The 20,713-nt window shown below is 41.0% G+C and overlaps 1 protein-coding gene across 2 annotated transcripts; it reads right to left on the bottom strand.

Moving 5' to 3' along the window:
• Window positions 1–8,888: 8,888 nt before the first annotated feature.
• On the bottom strand, window positions 8,889–16,826 carry MSANTD4 (Myb/SANT DNA binding domain containing 4 with coiled-coils). Of its 2 annotated transcripts, XM_066312994.1 has the most exons (3): window positions 16,765–16,826; window positions 12,621–13,249; window positions 8,889–10,849 (listed from the first exon to the last, which is right to left on the bottom strand). In XM_066312994.1, the coding sequence occupies exons 2-3, from the start codon at window positions 13,080–13,082 to the stop codon at window positions 10,274–10,276; spliced, it is 1,038 nt and encodes a 345-aa protein (XP_066169091.1). In that variant the 5' UTR covers window positions 13,083–13,249; window positions 16,765–16,826; the 3' UTR covers window positions 8,889–10,273. The 2 variants fall into 2 exon arrangements, with proteins under 2 accessions (XP_066169091.1, XP_066169092.1); XM_066312995.1 differs by lacking the exon at window positions 16,765–16,826 and having other exon boundaries at window positions 12,621–13,658.
• Between the last annotated feature and the right edge of the window lie 3,887 nt (window positions 16,827–20,713).

Below are 20,713 nucleotides of genomic sequence, written 5' to 3' on the forward strand. Positions count from 1 at the left end.
GGTCATATTTCTGACTCTGTCAGGGTTTCTAGGATTTTTGTTTGTTTGCCTGAGTTTTTTGTACTACTACATTTGTATTCTTAATATTCCTAGTAAAGAACTGTTATTCTTATTCCCAAATCTTTGCCTGAAAGCCCTTAATTGCAGAATTATAATAATTTGGAGGGAGGGGGTTTACATTCTCCATTCCAAGCAAAACTCCAGCTTTCTCTGGCAGATAACTGTCTTCCCAAACCAAGACACCAAGTTAATTATAAACGTGACAGTACAACAAAGTTCATTGGCAAAGTTTACTCTGCTACTTACTGGATGGTTAAGAGCAGTGAGGAAAAGCAGCATGAAGAAATGCAAGGTCAATCAATCCAAACCAAAATGAACCCAAATAAACACAAAACTATTTGTGTGGAGACGGGGATGGGGGAAGTACAGGAAGAGAGTAAAGGATTTATATAGGATTTACAATAACATAACAGTAACTTACTTACAGGCCGACCCTATTTAAAATCTAAAGTACTTAAGAATCCAGGAGAGCAGCATTCTTCCCACACTGGCTATGGCACATACATACTTGTATGCATACAGACAATGGGGTCCAGGACAGTTCAAAGGGTCTCATTTTGGACTGCTGTTTATAGGACCTCAAGAGAGTAGGCTCTACTCATAATGAAGTTTCATCCCGCCTGCACTTCAGGTCGGAACCCTTTCTTTGAAATTCTGAGAAGAAAAATGTCATTCCTCTTGAGTTTTTACTCAGGCAAAAAAAATTTCTAAGGCTGTCCATTAAAAAGAAAAAGGGCAGGAGGTTGTTAGGCAGCACATGTTCCTGGGAACAGATGGTGTTTCTGATAAGGTCAGGAGGAGCTCTTTTTGTTTGTCATAGGCTGGGGCCTCAGGAGCATTTCTCAGATCATAGTATGACCTGGGAGGAAAGGAGGGATGCACCACCACACCTCCCACTCATGAAAACCACTCAACCAAAAATGTCACATGTCAGATTTGTAGTGTGCACCTGGGTAGGAGTACACCAACACTAGAGACACAGAGTGTTCAACTGCATTACTCATGGTCTGAGGGGCAGCTCTTACCCTCTGCTCCATGGTGTCCATCTCTATTAGAACCTGTATTCTTCTAAACCTCCTTTGGTTTATAGGCACACATAGATACACATATTCCTGTTCTTGTCTCCATCAGCTGAAAAGCAGCAGAGAAACTGCTGAGCCTTCTGAGCTTCCCTTGGTGCAGACAATGGAAAGGATGCCAGCACAGTGCTCATCAGGAGAAGGACCATGATCCTGACACCATCTGTGCCAGGCAGAAGGTTCTGCTGACCCCAAGGGAAGCTGGTAGATCAAGTCTGGAGGTTGCTCCTTCCCTTTGACAATGCCAGGGCAGGTTCAGGAGCTTTTCAAAATCTGTTCCACTTATACTGTTTTTGTTTTTCCCCTAACCTCTTTCTGAACTCTCGGATAAAAAGCTGTGAACTGAAGTTCACAGAGCTTGATTTCTTTCCCAAAAGACTTTTGTTCTACAGGAAATAACTCTTTTCTACAAAAAGAATAAACATATGAACTACTCAGATTTAAAAATGCTCATGTATCAAAAAGGAAAGTATGAAGAGGGCACAAGGGATTTATTTTCTGAATGGATTTGCTCATCCTGAATAAAAGCTGGCATCTTTTAATAAGCTGAATTTTCTTTTCTGGCAAACAGTCCAGCTAAAGCTTCTGAGTACAGCCTCCTAAATAAACAGCCCTGTCTCCATCTTGCAGAAACATTGCAACTATTATAAACACTGCAGATGGAAAAACAATCTAAAGGAAGGGAAGCTGGCGTGCTCCAGAAAGAAGGAGGACCCAGCACGTGTAATTCAATTCACAGGATGGGTCCTTTTGTGATAAAAATTAAATAGTTCAAGTGAATAGTTCAAGTGAATAGTTCAAGTGTGTTCACTCGTGCCTCTGAAAGAACTGCTTCCAGAAAGTATTTTGTTATCAAGAATGTCTAGGACAAAAACAATTTTTATTATCCATATCTTTTATATGAGGTCAACTATAAATCAGTACTTTATGTGATGATGCCTATTTGACTTGACAGAAATGCTTTTCTTCAGTGTGAGACTGTTAGGAGGCTGGCAATAACCTTAGTTTGTCCTTTAGAAGTAAGAGCTCTCCTGCAAACCATTCTGGATTAGCCTACCTTTTTTCCTCTGTATTTCTGAGCCAAAAGATCTCTCCAGCTCCAACCTGTAAGAGAAAGAGTGCTAGTTCTTTTAACTGTAGTCTGCTCTGAGTGATTTAGAAAGCCATTAGTGCACCAGCCACCATCCCTAGAGCAGACCACATGCCAGTGCTCTTGGAGGTCTCTGCAGGGAGACCTGTACATGTCTAAAAGCAACTCCTACCCAGGCCCTGTGCAGGTCTTGAAAAGTAGCATCCATAGAGTCACACAACCAAAAAAAACCCATTTTTTAAATGTATTCATTAGATTGTTCTATTTTTGTCTCCTGCTCTCAGCCTGAAAATTTTTTATGTACTAAAACCAGTACAAAAGAATAGTTTCTCTTAACTATGTGGTTTTTTTTCCTTTCTGTATTGTGTGCAATTCCCCAAGCTTTGGGGCATTTGGAAGAGGACAGTTCAGCAGGATGCTGAACCTCTCCTTGTCTCCCAGCTGCTCAGAGTTGTCACAGGCTGACCCCTGCAGTCCCAGGCTTATCACACTCCCCAGGGGCCTGTGCTGATACCACTCACCATCTTAGTTTCACCTCCTGAGTTCTCAGGTTCTCTCAAAAAATCTTGAGGCTTATTTCACAAGGAAGGATCACCAAGCAGACCTGAGTTCTGCAAGTGCTAAAAGCACTAGTGTTGTTCTTGGTCAGCATATCTAAACCCAGGCATGGTAAAATCAGTAACTCATCTCTTCACCTTTGCAGATTCAATTTTCCCAGTTTTTCTGCTATGTTTTTACTTTCTTAATTGCTATTTTGATGCAATATTGAAAAAAGATGCATACCAAAAGTGGAATGACCGGACAAATTATCTGCCTTCACAGTACTTCTCCAAAATTCTCTTGGGTAGAACAGTTTGCTGTTCTTAGAAACAACCTGAAGTCCTTAGAAACAACTTGAAGTCCTTCAACTAAAAAGCTTATGTGTTAGTAGCATGTGTAAAAAATAGTAGTGATGTTTCCAATTCAAAGTCAGTTGAACACCGGAATCGATAGAGAAGCATGTTGATCCTACAGAGCCAAGAAGAGAGGTGAGATGCTATCCATTCTGTAGCTGCCATCAGTCTTGGCTGTTACTCATGTCCCTGGAATTCACTCACTGACTCTACCTCTGTAATCCAATTCCAGATGTGGTCCTTTTGTGTTGTTCTTTAATCATTACAGCTGGCCCTGCCATGTTGGTCTTGCTCATCTGCCATGTAGGGGATGCTTGAAGGAGGTGCTCTAATGGAAAATTCAAAGTAATTGCTTCTTCTTGAGAAAGGGGGAGAAGCAGTGGAAGGCAGCCTCTGTCCACCCAGAATGTTCTGTCTGATGCCTCATTTCCCTATCTCCCTCCCTATACTCTCCGCTTGTTAGCTGAAAGGTAAGTCCTCTCAGCTGTTTTAATATCTCTCAGAGCAGAGTGTGTACTACCTGCCTCACCAGTCTAGTCCTCCTGCTGCCCTCTCTCTTTGTTCTACCTCTACCTGAATTCTGAACCTCAGACTTTCCCAAAGTTTTGGCTACAAAATGATCTTGACATAATTTGAGACACAGCCACCTTGCTTTGCTTTGGTGAGGACGAAATCTCTATTAGCATACCAGGCCTTGGCTTTGGGGTTTGTAAGTTTGTTATTTCTGATTAGTGGGACCTACCTGGCATTCCTTGGGGGAAGGATTATATACAAAAAAGAACAGCAGATAGGATATAAGATGGAAAAGTCTGAGGTGCAGGCCAAGCAAGTCAAAGAGCAATGAAGACCAGAGATTTTTATTTTTATAACATAAATAGGAAATATTTCTATTTATGTTCAAAACCTAGGAAGAGGTTGTGCCCTCATATCTATAAAGATATGCAAGAACACGAACTTTGCTTTATTGAACCAAAGCAATAGTCAAAGCAATCTGTCTGTGAGATTGGGTCCTAGCAGGTCCTCTTCAGAAAAGTGTAAACATGCCCTACAAGGATCAGGCTTTCCTCTGCTACAGCCTCAGGGCACTAGGATGTCATTTGTCCCTAAAGCCCACAGCTCTCTCCACCTTTATTGCCCTGGCTGTCCTTGCAACTCATGCTACATCTTGCACTCCATATTTGCAACTCTTCCCTTGTTAGGAAAAGGCTCCTATATCCACTCTCTATATCTTAAGACTGAATGTGGCCAGCACTTCAGAAAATTGTTTGACTCACAAATACCTCTATGACAGAGAAAAAAAACCTTGGGAAATCTTTTTTTCACAGGCCTAGCACTGAGCAATAGTAGCAAGTAAGATGAGGAGCTCATTTCACATAACCCTTAGAATAGTTATAAGAAGCAGGTAATGATTTTCTCCAGTACATTAAACAGGTGACTAGAAGATTGGCAATCCATTAAGAAAATAACCCACAATAGCTTTCTGTGGAAGAACATTTAATTTTTATCTTTTCTGGTTTGCAAACCAAAACTTTATAAAATGCTTTTCAAACTTCAATTCTCTCTTGTAAGTTCTTATTCCTGTAATCTCTACAGTGAGATAAATACTGGTCTGAAAAGAAGTATTTGAGTAAGTAAATTGACAGTGGAGCAAAATTAAAAATTTGCTTCTTCCTTTAAATCCTATACACTCTGTGATGGGGCTATCCATCACAAGTGAGCTATCTCAGGATTGATCACAAGTCTGGCACAATGTAATTACTGAACCAAAAGCATTGTATTATATAGCATGAAATGAAATAGCAACTTTGCCTTCCACATTATGAACCCGTTGACTAATGATGGAGTGTTGCAATTAGAAAATATGGAAGTAACAAGACAAGGTATTTCACAGTCTACTAATGTATAGAATAAAACTACTGATAGAGTGAAGCAGGGAAATTAAAACCAATAAAGCTGGAACAGAAAATAACAATGGCATTCTTAATAATCTGTAAAAGGAGAGGATGGAAGTGTCCTCTAAAGCAGGTCAAGTTTAGAAGGATTACGTGCAGCACCTGGAAAGGGCTTCTTCTGGTCTTTTTTCAGTGGACCTATTTCTTTTTACTAGTATGTTTTGTGATACCTGAGAACTCCTGCACTCATTGGCATCATGCGCAGGATGAGGCACCAGGAGATGTCCTAGCACCAGGCAATTTTGCTTTAAGAGAGTAGAGAGGAAAACCCAATGAGTTTTGGGCAAGAGTCCCCATTGCCCAAAGCTCCCTCCCCAACTCCCAATCAATGCTGGCTCAGTGGCAAAAGGCTGATCACCACGTCACTGCTACATCACATGGGGACACCAATTGGAAATAATGAGTTTGGTACAGATTGGCAATAAAACAAACAAACTAACAACCTCCCAAAAATGAAGAAGAAAATTTGAAGTACTACAAGTTGCCCAAAGCCCATACTAAAGGTGTTCTTCCCTCTTCGTATTTGCTTGAAGCATGCATCTTCACATAAGCTGATTATCTGGAAACAAACAAACAAAAAACCCAATAGGAATTTATTTCTAAAAATACAATCTTTTTTCCTTATCCTTTTTTTTTTTTTTTTTACCCTGGATTAAAATCTTTCCATAGTCCTAATATTAACTACAAACATTTCTGATGATGAGTCCTTGATGCAAAACAAACCCATTGACCAACGGAATAATCCAGCCTCCTTAGATTTAATCTTAATGTTAGCTGCAAACTTCAACACTGCCTGAGTGAGCCAGGTTTTCAGACTTACAGTGATACACAGAAAAGAAAATGAAAAAGAGAAAGAAAAAGTAAACAGGAAAAGAGAAAAAAGGAAAAGAAAAAGAAAAAAAAAAAGACAAAAAAGGTGAATATTATCACATGTGGTGACATTTTCTGACACTGTCTGGCTTAAATTCACTAATTAATTTCAGCAACAACAGAGAAAAATTAGTCTTTCCTCCTCCCTATTCTCCCACCTATCACTTCTGTCAAGGCTCCTGACTGACAGAGAGTAGGATTTTTGAGGGTATTTTTGTGTTTGTAAAATATCAGCCCTAGGTCTGACTCCATCTCCTTGGAGCACTCTGTGCCTTTCTGGAGGGAGCTTTTGGGGGTGCAGGAGCCAGAGAGAATACTCATCACTGATGTTCTTTTGTGGCAACTGCATGAACAATTCTTTGAAAAGGTGAAGAAATATAAATTACAGGCTTCTGCTCCCACTTGCAAGGGGGAATTTAGAAACTCCTCCTCTCCTGGCTGATATTTCCCTGGCTAGTAAAGGGACCTTGAAGTGTTGAGGATACAAATGCTTATGAAATCCTAACCATCTCTTGTTTATCTTAATAAACTAATATGTTATACCCTGTGTACATTGCTTGCAGCATCTCTTTATGCTGAAAGTTGCTCAAAATGTCCTAGAAATAATGTAAGACCATTGACTCAAGGAAAGGAAGTTTTCTTTGAATCCTACTGTGCTTTGTTGGCTGTGTTCTGTTGGGACACTGTTCATCCTGGGCTATTTTTGGGGACTACATTTACAGCCTTTACTCCATGATCAATGTTGATAGAACAGTGAGTTCATGCCTATGTCCTATCTTGGGTGACGTTTACAGAGTTGAAATCTTGACCTTAGGTTTCACCATCAGGATCACAGATTGGTAAATTAAAGAGATTGCAGATTAGTATTTAAATATATGACATTTTAATTCAGATTACCACAAAACGACTGCATTTTCATTATGAAAAAAGCAAGCCATAAAACGGATGGATTAAACACTGTAATTTTCTCTAAATTTTATGTTGAAACTTTGTTTTTGATGATTTATCTCACTATCTAATTTCATAATTCAGTATTTTCCAAGATGCTTTCTATAACCAAAAGACCCATCATTTCCCTAGGAGGATGAATAGTTGTTAGGAACGGTAATTGCTTATATACAGCTCTATAAACATTTGGAAAAGTGTTCAAATTTCTAAAACAATTAAGAATTCAGAAATGGTTTGGATTTATCTACCTATTCTGAAGAGGTTCAATGTAAAATACAGATAATTATCCTAATGGATAAATGGAGCAAAACATGATGACAGAGGTGATGGGAACAAGCAGCAGCTCAACCACCTGTCAAAAGAGGAGCCAGAGTCCACATCTGCTCCTTCCTAACCAGACACATCTTCCAGATAAGATTGTAGGAACATTCTCTCTCTTTCCTGGTTTGTTCCTTCTGATCAATACGTCTTGCAGAGCCGGCTGAGTTGCTCCTTGTTCCTACTCTGACCCTCTTTGGCAGCCAGAATGGTTATCTAGAATGTTGGTCACCTCAGGGCACAGCAATCATAAAATCCGTGCTATCCCACTATCTTGGTCAATATTCTATTCACTAGACACCTGACTAATTCCGTGAATTCTGCCTCTTTCATGCTTTAAAGGGAAAAGATGAGTATTTTCTCCAAATCACAGCAAGTTACTTTTAATATCAATCTGCATGACACATATGAGGGAGCTGCCAATTTGTCCCTTATTTTGGTGTATAGGATTTGTGAGGTAATGTCTTGGTAGAAGGAAGGGCTACAGGGGTGGTTTCTGAGAGAAGCTGCCAGAAGTTGTCCACATGTCCAACCTCTGGGGGCTCCAAGGTAGACCCAGCCCTGTTAATGGCCAAGTCCATCAGTGATGGTGCTAGTGACACTGGAATAATGTATTTGACATGGGGAAAATGCACAGAAGCAAATGCAGCCAGAGAGGAATGACAATACCCAAAAAAGCCCCAGACACCAATCAGTGCACAAGGAGGGACAGGAGGTGCCCCATGTGCTGGAGCTGAAGTTCCCCTGCAGACCATGGCAAGGCAGCTGTGCCCCTCCAGCCCATGGGGGAGTAGAGATCCACCTGCAGCCCATGGAGGAACCCATACTGGAGCATGTAGAAACATCTAAAGGAGGCTGTGACCCCAGGGGAAGCCTGAACTGGAGCAGGCTCCCAGCAGGACCTGTGGAGAGGAGCTCACATTGGAACAGGTTTGCTGGCAGGACTTGAGACCCCACAGCAGACCCACATGGGAGCAGCCCATTCCTGAAGGACTGCATCCTGTAGGAGCCATACCACAGCATGTCATGAACTGCTGCCTGTGGGAAGGACTCCTGTCACAAAAATTTATGGAAGACTGTCTCTCGTGGGAAGAACCCCATGCTGGAGCAGGGGCAGAGTGTGAGGAGTCCTCCCCTTGAGGAAGGAGAGGAAGAGACAGTGTGTGATGAAGTGAGCATAGTCCCCATTCCCCATCCTTCTGTGCCACTTCCACAGAAAGGTAGAGAAAATCAGGAGTGAAGTTAAGCCTGGGACAAAGGGAATGCTGTGGGAAAGGTGGTAAAGATTTCATTTTATTTCTCATTACCCTAACCTGATATATAGTAAACTAATTTCCCCAAGTTGACACAGTTTTGCCCATGACTGTAATTGCTGAGATCTCTCTCCTTGCTCTTATCTCCACCCATGATCATTTTGTTATGTTTTCCCTCCCCTGTCCAGCTGAAGAGTGATGGAGCAATATTGGTGTGTACCTGGCCATCTCATCGAGGTCAGCTGGTTGGTGTCTCCTTCCTTTCTCAAGAAAGCCCCAGTTGATTTAAGTCCAGCTCTGAGACGCCTCATCTTTCTGACAGACTACATAGGGAATACAGGCATCAGCAACTTCGGGGTGCTGCAGTATCCAGATTTCTCTTCAGACATAGCCTAGTTTCTCTGTGAAGAAAGCCTCAAGAGCCATTTTGGTGTAGTAGTCAAATTTATTTCCACTGTAGAAGCACATTTGTTTCAGTAATAAAAAAATAATCTTTGCAGAATAAAAGTAAACCTGTAGTGGTATAAATATTATTTATTTGCACAAGAATTCATCTAAGTCACTCAGCATATGTTTAGACTTGGTATTCCCACAGTCCTACATTTCCAATGGAGTTAACACAACAGTTACTTGCAGAAAGATGAGAAAGGTGAAGTCTGGCTCAGTTGGGATTCAAACATACGTGAAATAATAGAAAGCTTCCTTTCTTGGTTGTTTGTGGTTTGTTTGTTATATGACTACATTGCCTATGAAAAATACTAACAGCCTTCAAGCACTGACCATTTCCATTTGTCTAATTTAAATATACAACATAGAGAACTACAGAAGCCTCTTCTGGCTGCCTTGCAGACGTGACTTCGGTGCTGGCCAGGCAGAACCGGCAATGAGGGTACAAGTGTTCAAGCTCAGAGGTTCTCAGCCTCTGCTCAGTCTCCATGTCTCCATTTCTGAGCCTCCCATCACCAGCTACTGCCTTCCAAGAAAAAACAAGGTCTAGCAATTTCCTTCAGGGGGTCATCACAGACTCATTAGACAGCGTACCTGATCAATCAGTAAATCCCTGTGCTATGCTAGCACAGGTGCTCTACTCCATACAGCATTATTAACGACCTGGGGAAACCAACAGGCCAGCTTATAGGTAGAGCTGATGTGTAACTTTACCTAATATGAATACTTCATCAAAAAGAAAAAACAATAAAACTCAAACATATCTTCTGCACTCCCATTCAGTTCAAGCTATGGAACAACAGTAAACACAACTGCAACAAATTTAACTTGCACTCTAACTTCTAGATATCTCTTCAACTGTTTTTCCCAATTGCAGGGGTGGACAAAAAAAAAGTGGGGGAAATAAAAATTAATGAATCGCTCTCACAATGACTCTGTATTCCTGTGTTCTGCTGAAATTATATTTCTTTATTATACAGGTGATCCTCAGCACCATGTCCTCACAGCAAATGCTGATTTATTCTGATCCTTCCTTACTGTTAGTACAGTGACAAAAAGTACAAGGTTCAGCCTTGATTCTTCTCAAGGCCTCTATGAGGAGGACACCCAACTAATACAGCACAATACTGAAGACAAGAGAACATAACACTTAAGTTCTGATACACTGAAAAGCAATTTCACACATAAGCTCATTTATGTAGGCACACTGACATATTGAGCACCATTTTTTTTCAGTTTAACATCAACATTCAACTCTGAAAAGAAGAATGTTACGCCTCTAGGACAGTTTCAGTATCAAGGAAAGAACTACTTCTAATTTAGAAACATCAAAACACTAATGTTGACACCTTAGCTGAGACTTTCACTGCAAGTGACCCTCTCTCTGAATTCGAAGGCGCTCCTTCTCCACTTGCAAGCGTTCCTTCTCAATCTGCAGCTTCTCTGACTCAAACTTTAGGAACTGCAGCCTCTCCTTCTCTAACTGCAAACGTTCCTTTTCAAGTTTTAACTTTTCCGTTTCTAGATCCAGAGGCTGCATGATGGGTTTTTCAGTTTGGGTGAGGTCATTTTCCAGGGCAGGTTTTTCAGCATGCAGAGTCTCTAGCCTGAGTTTCTCCCACTCAATCTGAAGTCGCTCCTTCTCAATCTGAAGCCTCTCACGCTCCAAGTCAACGTGCCGCAACCGCTCCTTCTCAATCTGCAGGCGCTCCTTCTCCACTTGCAACCTTTCGGCTTCGATGTCTAGACGCTGTTTCTCCAGCTCCACCTTTTGCTTCTCCAGATTTATAAGCAAGTGAGAATCTTCATAGGCTAGCCTAGCTTGAGCAGAGCTCAGATTTCCAAATTCTTCAATGTGGGGGAAGTCTGGTAGGTCATTTTCCTTTTTCGAATCTGGCAGAACTGATGACAATATTTCTTCTTCTTCCTCAATAGGAAACTGCAGAGAGGAATGCGACAGACAAGAATTACATTCCAGTCTTTATGCCAGAATAAATTAGTTACATGGAACTTGACTGAAAAAAACATACTGCATTTTTTAATCTTTAAATAATCTTTGCAGAATATTCAGAAGTGTTTAACTTATATGTTGTGAAATAACCATGCTAGGTCAGAAGATTTTTTTTATCATTACACAGGAAGAGAAACAGGCTTTATCTGCAAGTTAATATCTAGTAATGAAAAATGGAAAATCTTGTCAGTGAGGACACACAGGAACATCCAGAAAATATAGCACAGTAGTTATTACAGATAATTCAGAACAACTGATAGAAAACTGGATCTAGAAGACCATATGTTGTTCTTACCTTTCACAGAGCTGAGTGACATTTACGTAAGCCACCAGGCATTTGTTGTGACTAATTATCGGAGCAGATGGATCCATAGGCAATGCGTTATGTAAGCTAGCCTAACCTTCACTAACTTGGGCTATTCCATTCCTAAAAAACATTTAACACTGACATTTTTCACATGCTCCTAATCCTTCCAACTCTTAAGTGGAAGGGTTATTAAGTGGGTCAATAAGCAGGACTTGTTTAACCATTCTGTATTACCACATTCCCTGTAAAGCTATTTATGACAGAGATATGAGGTGGTTAGGACCACTGCTCTCCACAGACTGTAACATTTTGTGCAGTATCACAGCCCTTAACACACTACAAATTCATAGTACAAGAGATAAACTGTCTCCCAATAGGTATGTTGCAAGAGAAAGGCAAACTGAGGAAGGTTAGTGTTCAGAAACCCTTAGGACTAGGAGAGGCACTGCCAGTCCTCTAGCATTAGAGAAACACACTGTTCTTCAGCACTGTCTGACAGTAGTTCTCACTACCATCTAACAGCTTACACTGATTTTCTCCCAGCATAAATATCAACGGAGTTAAGACAGCAGTTGCTTCCCCACTCTTCCCACTCAAAAAACCCCCCAACAAACCAACAAAAAATCTACCCCGAAAAAAACCCAAAGCAATAAAATACCCCAAACAAAATTGCTTGAGTACCCCCTTTGGAAAAGAGAATTATGTATTTAAAGAGGAACAGCAAAACTATCCAAACATTTGACTGCACTCCAGCTGTTTGCTATCTCAGGGCAGTCACAGTACTACTAGGAGTATCAACTTGTCTATAGAATCCACTACTGCTTGTCAAATTCATACTAAAATTCTGACGGAGAGGAAAGGCTGGCTGACTAATTCAAGTAATGTTTTCATCTCCTGTAGGTTCATTTCAAAAAATGCAAACAGTATCATATTTCTTTCAGCATTCTATTTCTTTCTGTACCTGCAGGTAACATACACTTTCATTTGTTAGATGAGCACTTCTCCGTCCATGTATCGAGGCAGTCTAATATACTAAATGAACAGAATACTAAAATGAACAGTTCCTTTCAACAGTGTATTTTCCTTGCATTGACTTAAATAATTCTTATCTGTGGCACATGCAAAATGGAAAATACACGTGCAAAGACACACTCAAAGTTTAGAGATATCAAATCAGCAATCTACATCCAAGACTTTACATGCAATTGCAAGTTGCTAGATTTGAATACCATGTCTCTGAACTATATTTATTTCTACAGTTTAATTCACACATTCAGAAAAAAAACCAGAAACAGATGCTATGAAGGAACACAGTAAAAAGCCTCATGCTGAAATGAAGCAAAGGCCATGTTGCACACATATGTCAGTCACTTGTGTATGTCAGTCACTCACTTCAAAATTCTGTGGATCCTCCTCTTCCTCTTCTACTTTGATTTCTGTTAAAGATCCACCAGCTTCTCTGAAGTCAGTGATGTTCTGCCATTCAAAACTAGATTCAATTGCAAATCCCATTTTCTCATCCATGTCTTCATTGAGAGAGTCATCTAAATTGGATGAAGGAAGGTGAAACCCAGCACCTACTACTTTGATGTTTGGATTCAGACGTTTTCTCTTCATGAGTGCTCTCCAGTCAAGGTATCGCCTTTTCACTTCTGTCCCTGTTCTCTGCTCTCCTTCACCTACAGCATTGACACACTCTGCTATTTCCTCCCAAGCTTTCCGTTTCATCTCATTAATTGTTGTATTAAGTTGCTTCGAAAAGAGTACTTCTCTCCTTTTCCTGATTTCCTTAAGGAGAGTTTGAGTTTCCTGAACACTAAAATTGCTTTTTCTTTTTCTTTTTAACTGTTTCATTTTTTCCAGGCTTAACCCAGTAAATTCACCACAGCAGACTACAGAGATGATCTGACACTAATCAGCTACTAATAAAAATAAATTTAAAACCAAGTGAAAGCAGAGCTCTGTTCTCATGAAGTAAATTTTCTCTTCACTTTGTAGTATTATTCTATTTGTCAGGCTTCCTAAGAGAAAAAGAGCAAACAAGATAAATCTCCAAGGTATACACCATATATTTTCATTTAACAACTTGACTCCTAAGTCATTATTTAAGGAATGCATATTTTGAACTAACTGCTTATTTGATAAAGGAAAACAATTTTTTTAAACTCTCAATATAAAGCAGTCATAGATACTTCATCTAATCTCCTATGAGCTATAAAACCATTAACATATCCATGTCACGAACTGTTAAGGTTGATTTGGTACTCTATTACAAAAGTACAGCTATTTTCCTTTAGTTCTTATGAGTTTTGCCATTTGTGATTTCCTTGAGACTGAATTTTGACACATGCATTTCAGTTTGAATGCTCAGTACTTCCAAAAGAAGCTGAAATCATTATAGTATTACTTCAAAAACATTAAATGTTTAGGGGACTGAAATTTCTGCGATAAAGAGACACCACTTCCACTAAAAAAAGGTAAATTAATATGAAAAGTTGACATTTTCAAAGCTCTTCTAACTTAACATAATCATAAATAAAAGAACTGGAGCAATCTTGTTGCATGTCATAAAGTAACTACTAGTTCAAACGAATGTCATATGCTAGAGACATTTTAACAGCAAACAGATTTAAGCCACTATATGCCCATGGTAAAACCCTCCCGTGTCCTTCTCACGCTGCTAAACATCTCATGTCAGAACCATGGCAGCTTTAAAGTTCATGCTGTGCCCTACCCTCAGCATCGGCTGGTCCTGTGCCTGATGCTGAAGAGAACACGAACCCCCAAAATTCACCTGACAGACTGTGTGCAGCCACTTACTTCCAATGATTACTAGGTAGCAAGTCTGCAAAACTAAGTCTCAGGAAGAAATTAACTGCATAAAGCACAGGCCTGTCTCAGCATGCACCACTTGCACTTTGGACTCCTCAGACTCAAGGAGGAAGCTGCATGCTGCTGTTCTTTTGGCCATTCCAAAATGGAAGATTCCAACAAGGAACCACGGGAATTTAGAGACTCATTTGGTATCTCCAGTTACCCTGGCTTCTTCTAAATTTCTCAGGGCTAGCACAGCAGGATAATGTGGGCACAAAAAAAAAAAAAAAAAAAAAAAAAAAAAACCTGGGTTTCCAAATCAAATTTTCATCATCTTCCAGAGTTCTACATCAACATGGAATATGCTGACAGGAAAGGTTTCTCCTTAGCTCCAGAGAGGGCTGAGAGTTAAAACACACGAATGTCAGGCCACCCTGTGGGCCAGCTCACTGCTCCTTGCACCAGCACTCTGCATCACCTAACTGATCTCCCCAGCCACACTCTGTTTAGTGTCTAATCTCAGTTTGGGATTTTATGCCAGAAACCAAGGGCACAACCTTTAAGAACTACAATACTAACTTGGAAACTATTGGCATCCAATTCCTTTATTAGGTAAAGTTTTCTTTCAGGCTTTTTTAAACTTTTGCTAGAACATATCTGATACAAGCCCCTGAATTTCCCAGTGAAACATCAGCAAAACCTATATATTTTAAAACTCAAGATTATGAACTTCCAATTGGTAAGGACATCCTACCTCTTTAACTCTTTCCTTTTTGAAAGCACATTGCTTTGTTAAGGACAATTACTTTCTAATTAATATAAATGGAGTTAGTGAATTATCTTAACAGTGTATTTACTCCCAGTATATTTCCAGAGATGGCTCTGTGTATCTAGCTGATATACTAACTAAAAAACATTATTATCTAACAAAAGCTGAGATTTGGGATATCCAGTTCTTAGCCATTGGCAGATGGTCTCCAGGATATTACTCTTTAATGAGGAAAAATGAGCAGTTACATTCTCAAAGTACCTAAGAGATGGGAAGGTAAATAAGCTAGGATTTGTACACCTTCTAGATAGCTACAGGAAAGAAAAAAAACCAACCCTAATATTCCAAACCTCAGCAGCTGGGAAAGCATTAGTGTTCATCCTAGTAGCTGGGACAATGTTGTGTTCTGGATTAATGTGACAATAATGTTGGCAACACACCAGTGTGTCAGTTGTGGTTAAGTAGTGCTTACTTTAAACCAAGGTCTTTTCAGATTCCCGTGTTCCGCCACCGAGGAGGTGCACGAGAAGCTCGGGTGAACTGCAATGCAAAATGTGTGCTCTTACATCTAGGATAGAAATGGGAAGTGCTGGTTAACAAAACCCCTCAAAACAATTCTGATGACATCATAAAGACTTCAAGGGTCTTCCAGAAAAGATGGCAACATGGAGCTTTGACTTTGGGCCTGTCAGGCCAAAAGCAACCTGTGATGAAGAAGGCTCGCACAACTGCACCAAAAAACCACAAACTGTTGGGGTTGAAAAGAAACAAGTACTGTAAAACTAAGCCAGAAACTCCATAAACAAACAGAATATGCACACACTGAACACCCTGGCATAATCTAAAGACTGAAGCATCCTCATTCTGCCTCTATCTTTTCTGTCTCCTTTGCTCACACTTTATTGTCAGACCACACGTAGAATCAACAATAAAAAAATTAGCAAATGCTCCAAACAAAAAGATACATGCATTTACCAGGAATGGAAGACTGTTGCTAGCATCAAGCTTGAATATTATAAAAATCATGACTTTTTACAAAGGATGATGGCTTGTTTTGCTCTTTTTTAACTTTCGGGGCATATGCTCAAATAGAAAATGCCATTCAAACTATGAGGCCCTGCTATCTCTAAGGTTTTTTTAAACAAAATTAGAGTCTTTAGTGTCTCCTGCCTACGGCTTTCTGGAAAACTTTTTTGTGATTATTAACAGATGGCTACATTGACTTGGAGCAACTTACGCTTTTGTACAAAGGTTTTTAGTACAGGAGGATCTGGGCGCTGCAGAACACACCACCCCACGCAGCCCTACAAGCCCAGGATTTACACACACGAAAAGGCAGGCACAGAAGGGAACCAACGACACCCAAAAGGATAATTCAAGGAAGGAGGGAGAAAGCACGGAAGATGGGAAGCAGCTGGGGGTTCAGGCTATTGAAGGCACAGACTTATGAGGCAGAAGCTCCCCTTCTCCTGGACAAGCCACGGCCGCGAAGGGGAAGAGAGCGCCTCGTCCCTGCGCGGGAAGCGCGCTCGGAGCCGTGAGGGCGGGCACAGCCGGGGCAGCGGCGGCCACCCGGAGCGCCGCAGGGAAAGCACGGCGGCAACAAAGGGAGGCGGGGGCACGGCCGCCTGCCCCGGCCAGCACAGCCCGAGTCCCGGGAGCAGATGGAGGCGTGGGCCCCGCCGCAAGCCAGGGCTCCCCGGCCAGCGGGGCCCTGCGACTCTCCCGGGAGAAGGAGAAATAGGAACGGGACCTCCCCGTGTGGAGATAAGACGGCGGGCAATCACCTCATCACCCTCACGGGCCGAGGGCGGCAGAGCCCCACCGCTCTACCCCCTCGAGGGCGGCGGGGGCAGCCCACGCTCCGCGGGGCGGGGGCCGCCCCAGCCCCGGGCCCGGGCCGGTCCCGCTGCCCGCCCCGCCCGGTCCCCGGGGGCCGCGCGCGCGACTCACCTGCGCCCGGCGCTCCCCTCCGGGCCGCCGGCCCTTTAACGGCCACCGCCCTCCCATTGGGCGAGCTGCCTGCCTGTCACTCTTCTCCACACGCCTATTGGTGGTCCGTGTCCGCCGCTTCCCCCGCCCCGCCCAGCCGCGCCAGGAGGGCCGGAATCCCCGTCGTTCCTCCGCCGGCGGGGCCGCGCCGCGCGCAGCGGCCGGGCACCCATTGGCTGCAGCAGCCGCCTGTCTTCCCCAGACGTGCCGGTGATTTGCTACAGGTTGTCTCTGCCCGCCCCCAACGAGGGCCCTTCCGCGGCTGGGGTTGGTGCTGCCGCTTCGCCGGAGGGCGCGGCGCAGGGAGGGGTCGGTGCCTCTCGGTGGCGGCCGGGGGGGAGGAGGGAGAAGGGAGGAGGGAGAAGGGAGCTCAGGCCGAGCGTGCGGGATAACCGTGGATAAGCCACCGCTGTGGCCGCCAGGTTTATGATGCTGCTACCCAGAGCGAGCGCACGGCAGCCGGCTGTTCCTCCTGAACTGCGCGGTTTGTGGTTAAAATGGAGAAATGACGTCTATTACACACTGTGATGAAAGAATTGAAAGTATTTTTCGGGTAGTGCTGCATGCGTGGGTCACCATGCCGTTGATGTGGGTGAATATACGCACAAAACGCTTTCCTGGAGCTTTCGGGCTTGGGGCTCCCGGTCCCCTCCGCCGCACAAGATGTGCGTGGTCCTTGCCTTCTGTGTGATGTCCTGGTGTCTTGCTCAGAGGTACCAACTTTGTCGAAGTTTGGTACCTCTGTTTTGCCTAACCTGATGTGTGCATTTATTATTTTGCATATTCGTTAACAGTTACTTGTTTAGTCTTTCCAAGTTCTTTCACTGGACAAGTAGTTATTTGATTAATACAACTTTAAGTGATCATAACTCTGATGTAACTACAAATCCCGCTAAAATGGTACTTTCCAGTTTTAGCCAACTATTAATTTACCAGTTTGCTAACAGGTAGTGATAGTTTTGCTGCCATACTTGCCCATTGTGTACTGAAAATCAAGTCAAAAAGGAGAATGGTGAGGAGGAGTAGTGTAGCAAGACCGTACCTGATCGCTAACATACATAATACAGGGATATTTCTTACTGAGACCCATACATGAACTTGGCTTCCCTTTACATTATTACCAGTATTTTAACAGTGCTCAGAAATAAGATTCAAGAGCATCCTTAAAGGTCTTGCAAGCTACTTCAAACTAGATTCATGTGCAAGTCGGTGGACAAATGATGGAAAGGGGAGGTCATTAACACTCTGAACCTCTGCTAGTCTGCATGAATAATTAGTCCTAATTATCCCTCATTGAATATCTTTCTTTTATTGTGAAGGACAAACCCACTAAACAGAGGTAGTACCCATTAGAATAATTTTAATTAGGCATGATTTGATTTCCTAGAGTAGCCATGCACATAAACCTAAATAGCTCTACTTTCTCCCAAAATCGTTACTCTGCTTTTATGGAGGATGTTGATCACTGGTGAAAAATCCTGGTGTATACCGGCTTCCTCCAACAAAAATCCTTGGACCTTCTTAATTTATGTGAACTGTCGTGAATTTATGTGTATTTTAATCAATTAATCCTGATGCTTTATTCCTTGCTTTTGATAACAGTAAGAAAATCCCTACAATATCATCTACTTCAGATGCAAACTGTTCAAGTCCATGGTGAATTCCCTGGATCTGTAGAACATGCATATACAATTTCCTTCTGATTGTGCACAGGGTTATGCAACTTAAGCTCTCAGATTTGGTCTGTGAATCCCTTCATTGTTCAATATAAGCCCTTAATATTATGAATGCTGGTGGAATGCTTTGTACATGTCTCCAAAAGGCTTTTTCGAGCTGAAAGGCTTTTGGGGCAAAGGCCTTGGAGTGTTGTAAGGTTAATTTGTATTGTGTAATTCTGATTTATCTATAGAGGAGTCTCGGGGTTACAGAATTTTAAGTTTTGGAAGAATACAAGACAACACTGGGCTCCATCACTTTGTATTGATGCCAGTTCCACAAGCCCTGGCATGCAAATTTTAGACTATGTAGCTTTTATTTCCTTTTATTTAGAGCTACTTCTACTAGTATGGAAGGTCCATTTCAGAAAAAATAAACACCCAGTCCTTTGTAATACTTAAACTGTTAAAAAACCCTGTATATCAACTGGATCTAATTTTAAAAATTTTACCAATTTAAATGAGTACCTTACAATGGTAAACTTAAGAACTTTTCAGCAGGCATTTAAAATTAGCATGGGAACATTAACTCAATATGCAAAGGGTATACAAATACACAGCCCAAGGATATTTATAACCCCCCCTCACTGCAGTTTTCATCTATGCTAACTGCATTCTGGGTTATAGCATTCAAAATGTTCTCCAATTGAGAAAAACAAACAAACTCCAAAAGAGATTACCTGCATTAGAAACACTGTAGATTCTCTGCAGTTTGAAACTCACTGGGGAAAAAAAAAAAAAAAAAAAAAAAAAAAAAAAAAAAAAAAAAAAAAAAAAAAAAAAAACACAGAGACAGGAGAAGGATTCAGTTGCTCAGTGCTTTATTTCACAAAAGAATGAACATCTCAGCAAATGTGTAGTATCGTACTTTCCACATATCAGCAGAGCCCAGGCAGCAGGAAAATGTTACTGTTCTCTATGCTTTATTGGGTGTTAGAAGGAAAAAAAGTAAATTGAGCATAATGTTCAACTATAAATATTGTCAAATACATCCCTGTTTTCAGTCTGTTTTAATTAAAACAGATCTTATGCTGCCTCCTGTTGGTCACCTACAAATAGAAACATCTAAAATCAATCTCCACATTAGGAACTGCAGTCAGCACATTCTATAGCCTATACCTTACCTACTACCCTATACTAACCAGAGGAGGTGAACAGTTTTCTTCACTCAATAATGCCAAAAGTAAATCTGGCCCAGAAAATCTACTTCATTTTGTGAATATAATGAATTTTAACAGCAGTAAACTGACTTGCTATGAATATATTTAGAATATAAGAAACAAATTAATTAGTCCTTAAATAATATTCTGTGCAAACATAATCAATAAAACGCCGGAATAATTGATATTTATTATAACAACTAAACTAATACGGTAATATTACCAAAGTGCCATAATGTTTTGATAGCATTCTTAAAAAAATGAAGATTACCCAATATAATCATCACTGGATATTAAAATCCCACATACAATATATATTATCTTCGTGAATATTATACTGGTCATGCTTATAATGTATTCTGTGACATAAAATAGAATACTATTAGAAATGTTTTGGTTACATCATTTAAGTGCAAATAGTAGATTATAATTTTACATGCATTTTGTATGTTTAAACATCACTATTTCAGTGAGAACATACATAATCATTAATCTAGTTATTGATCATTTTTAGAGGAAGGTACTTTTTCATAAAGCTTTCATTCAAATAGCTTTGAAAAGTCGTAAAAGACATTTAAAAACTCACTTTGCATTAATTTTGTGACTTTTGTTTTTAATTGCATAAATGCTGTGTAGACTGAAAAATCTGTTTGATCCGGACTGCAACAATTACTCATGCAAATAATTCAGATTCTTTTGTGTAGTTCACTGAGATTTCTTACATTTTTAGCAATTAATCACAGGGTTTGGAACATAGGTCCTTACTTTTATTATAAAGCTTGGTTTTTAACCATGACTTTCCAACACTTGTGCTTCTTCTGCATTCAGTTCTGCTACCAGATTTAACACTTTGTATGTGGAAATGTGGCAAATGATCCTTTTTCCTTCTGTGAGAGCTGAAGTACATGTTTACCTGTCTAACTGCTGAAAATCAGTACCATTTCACAGTAACTTTTCTGTAGGCAATGCTTGAAAGTAACTGACATCACTACATTATTTCCTGATCACTGAGTAAGAGCTCAGCTCCCTGTGAAA

The sequence above is a fragment of the Sylvia atricapilla genome, chromosome 2 (assembly GCF_009819655.1).
Source record: "Sylvia atricapilla isolate bSylAtr1 chromosome 2, bSylAtr1.pri, whole genome shotgun sequence".
Taxonomy (NCBI): domain Eukaryota; kingdom Metazoa; phylum Chordata; class Aves; order Passeriformes; family Sylviidae; genus Sylvia; species Sylvia atricapilla.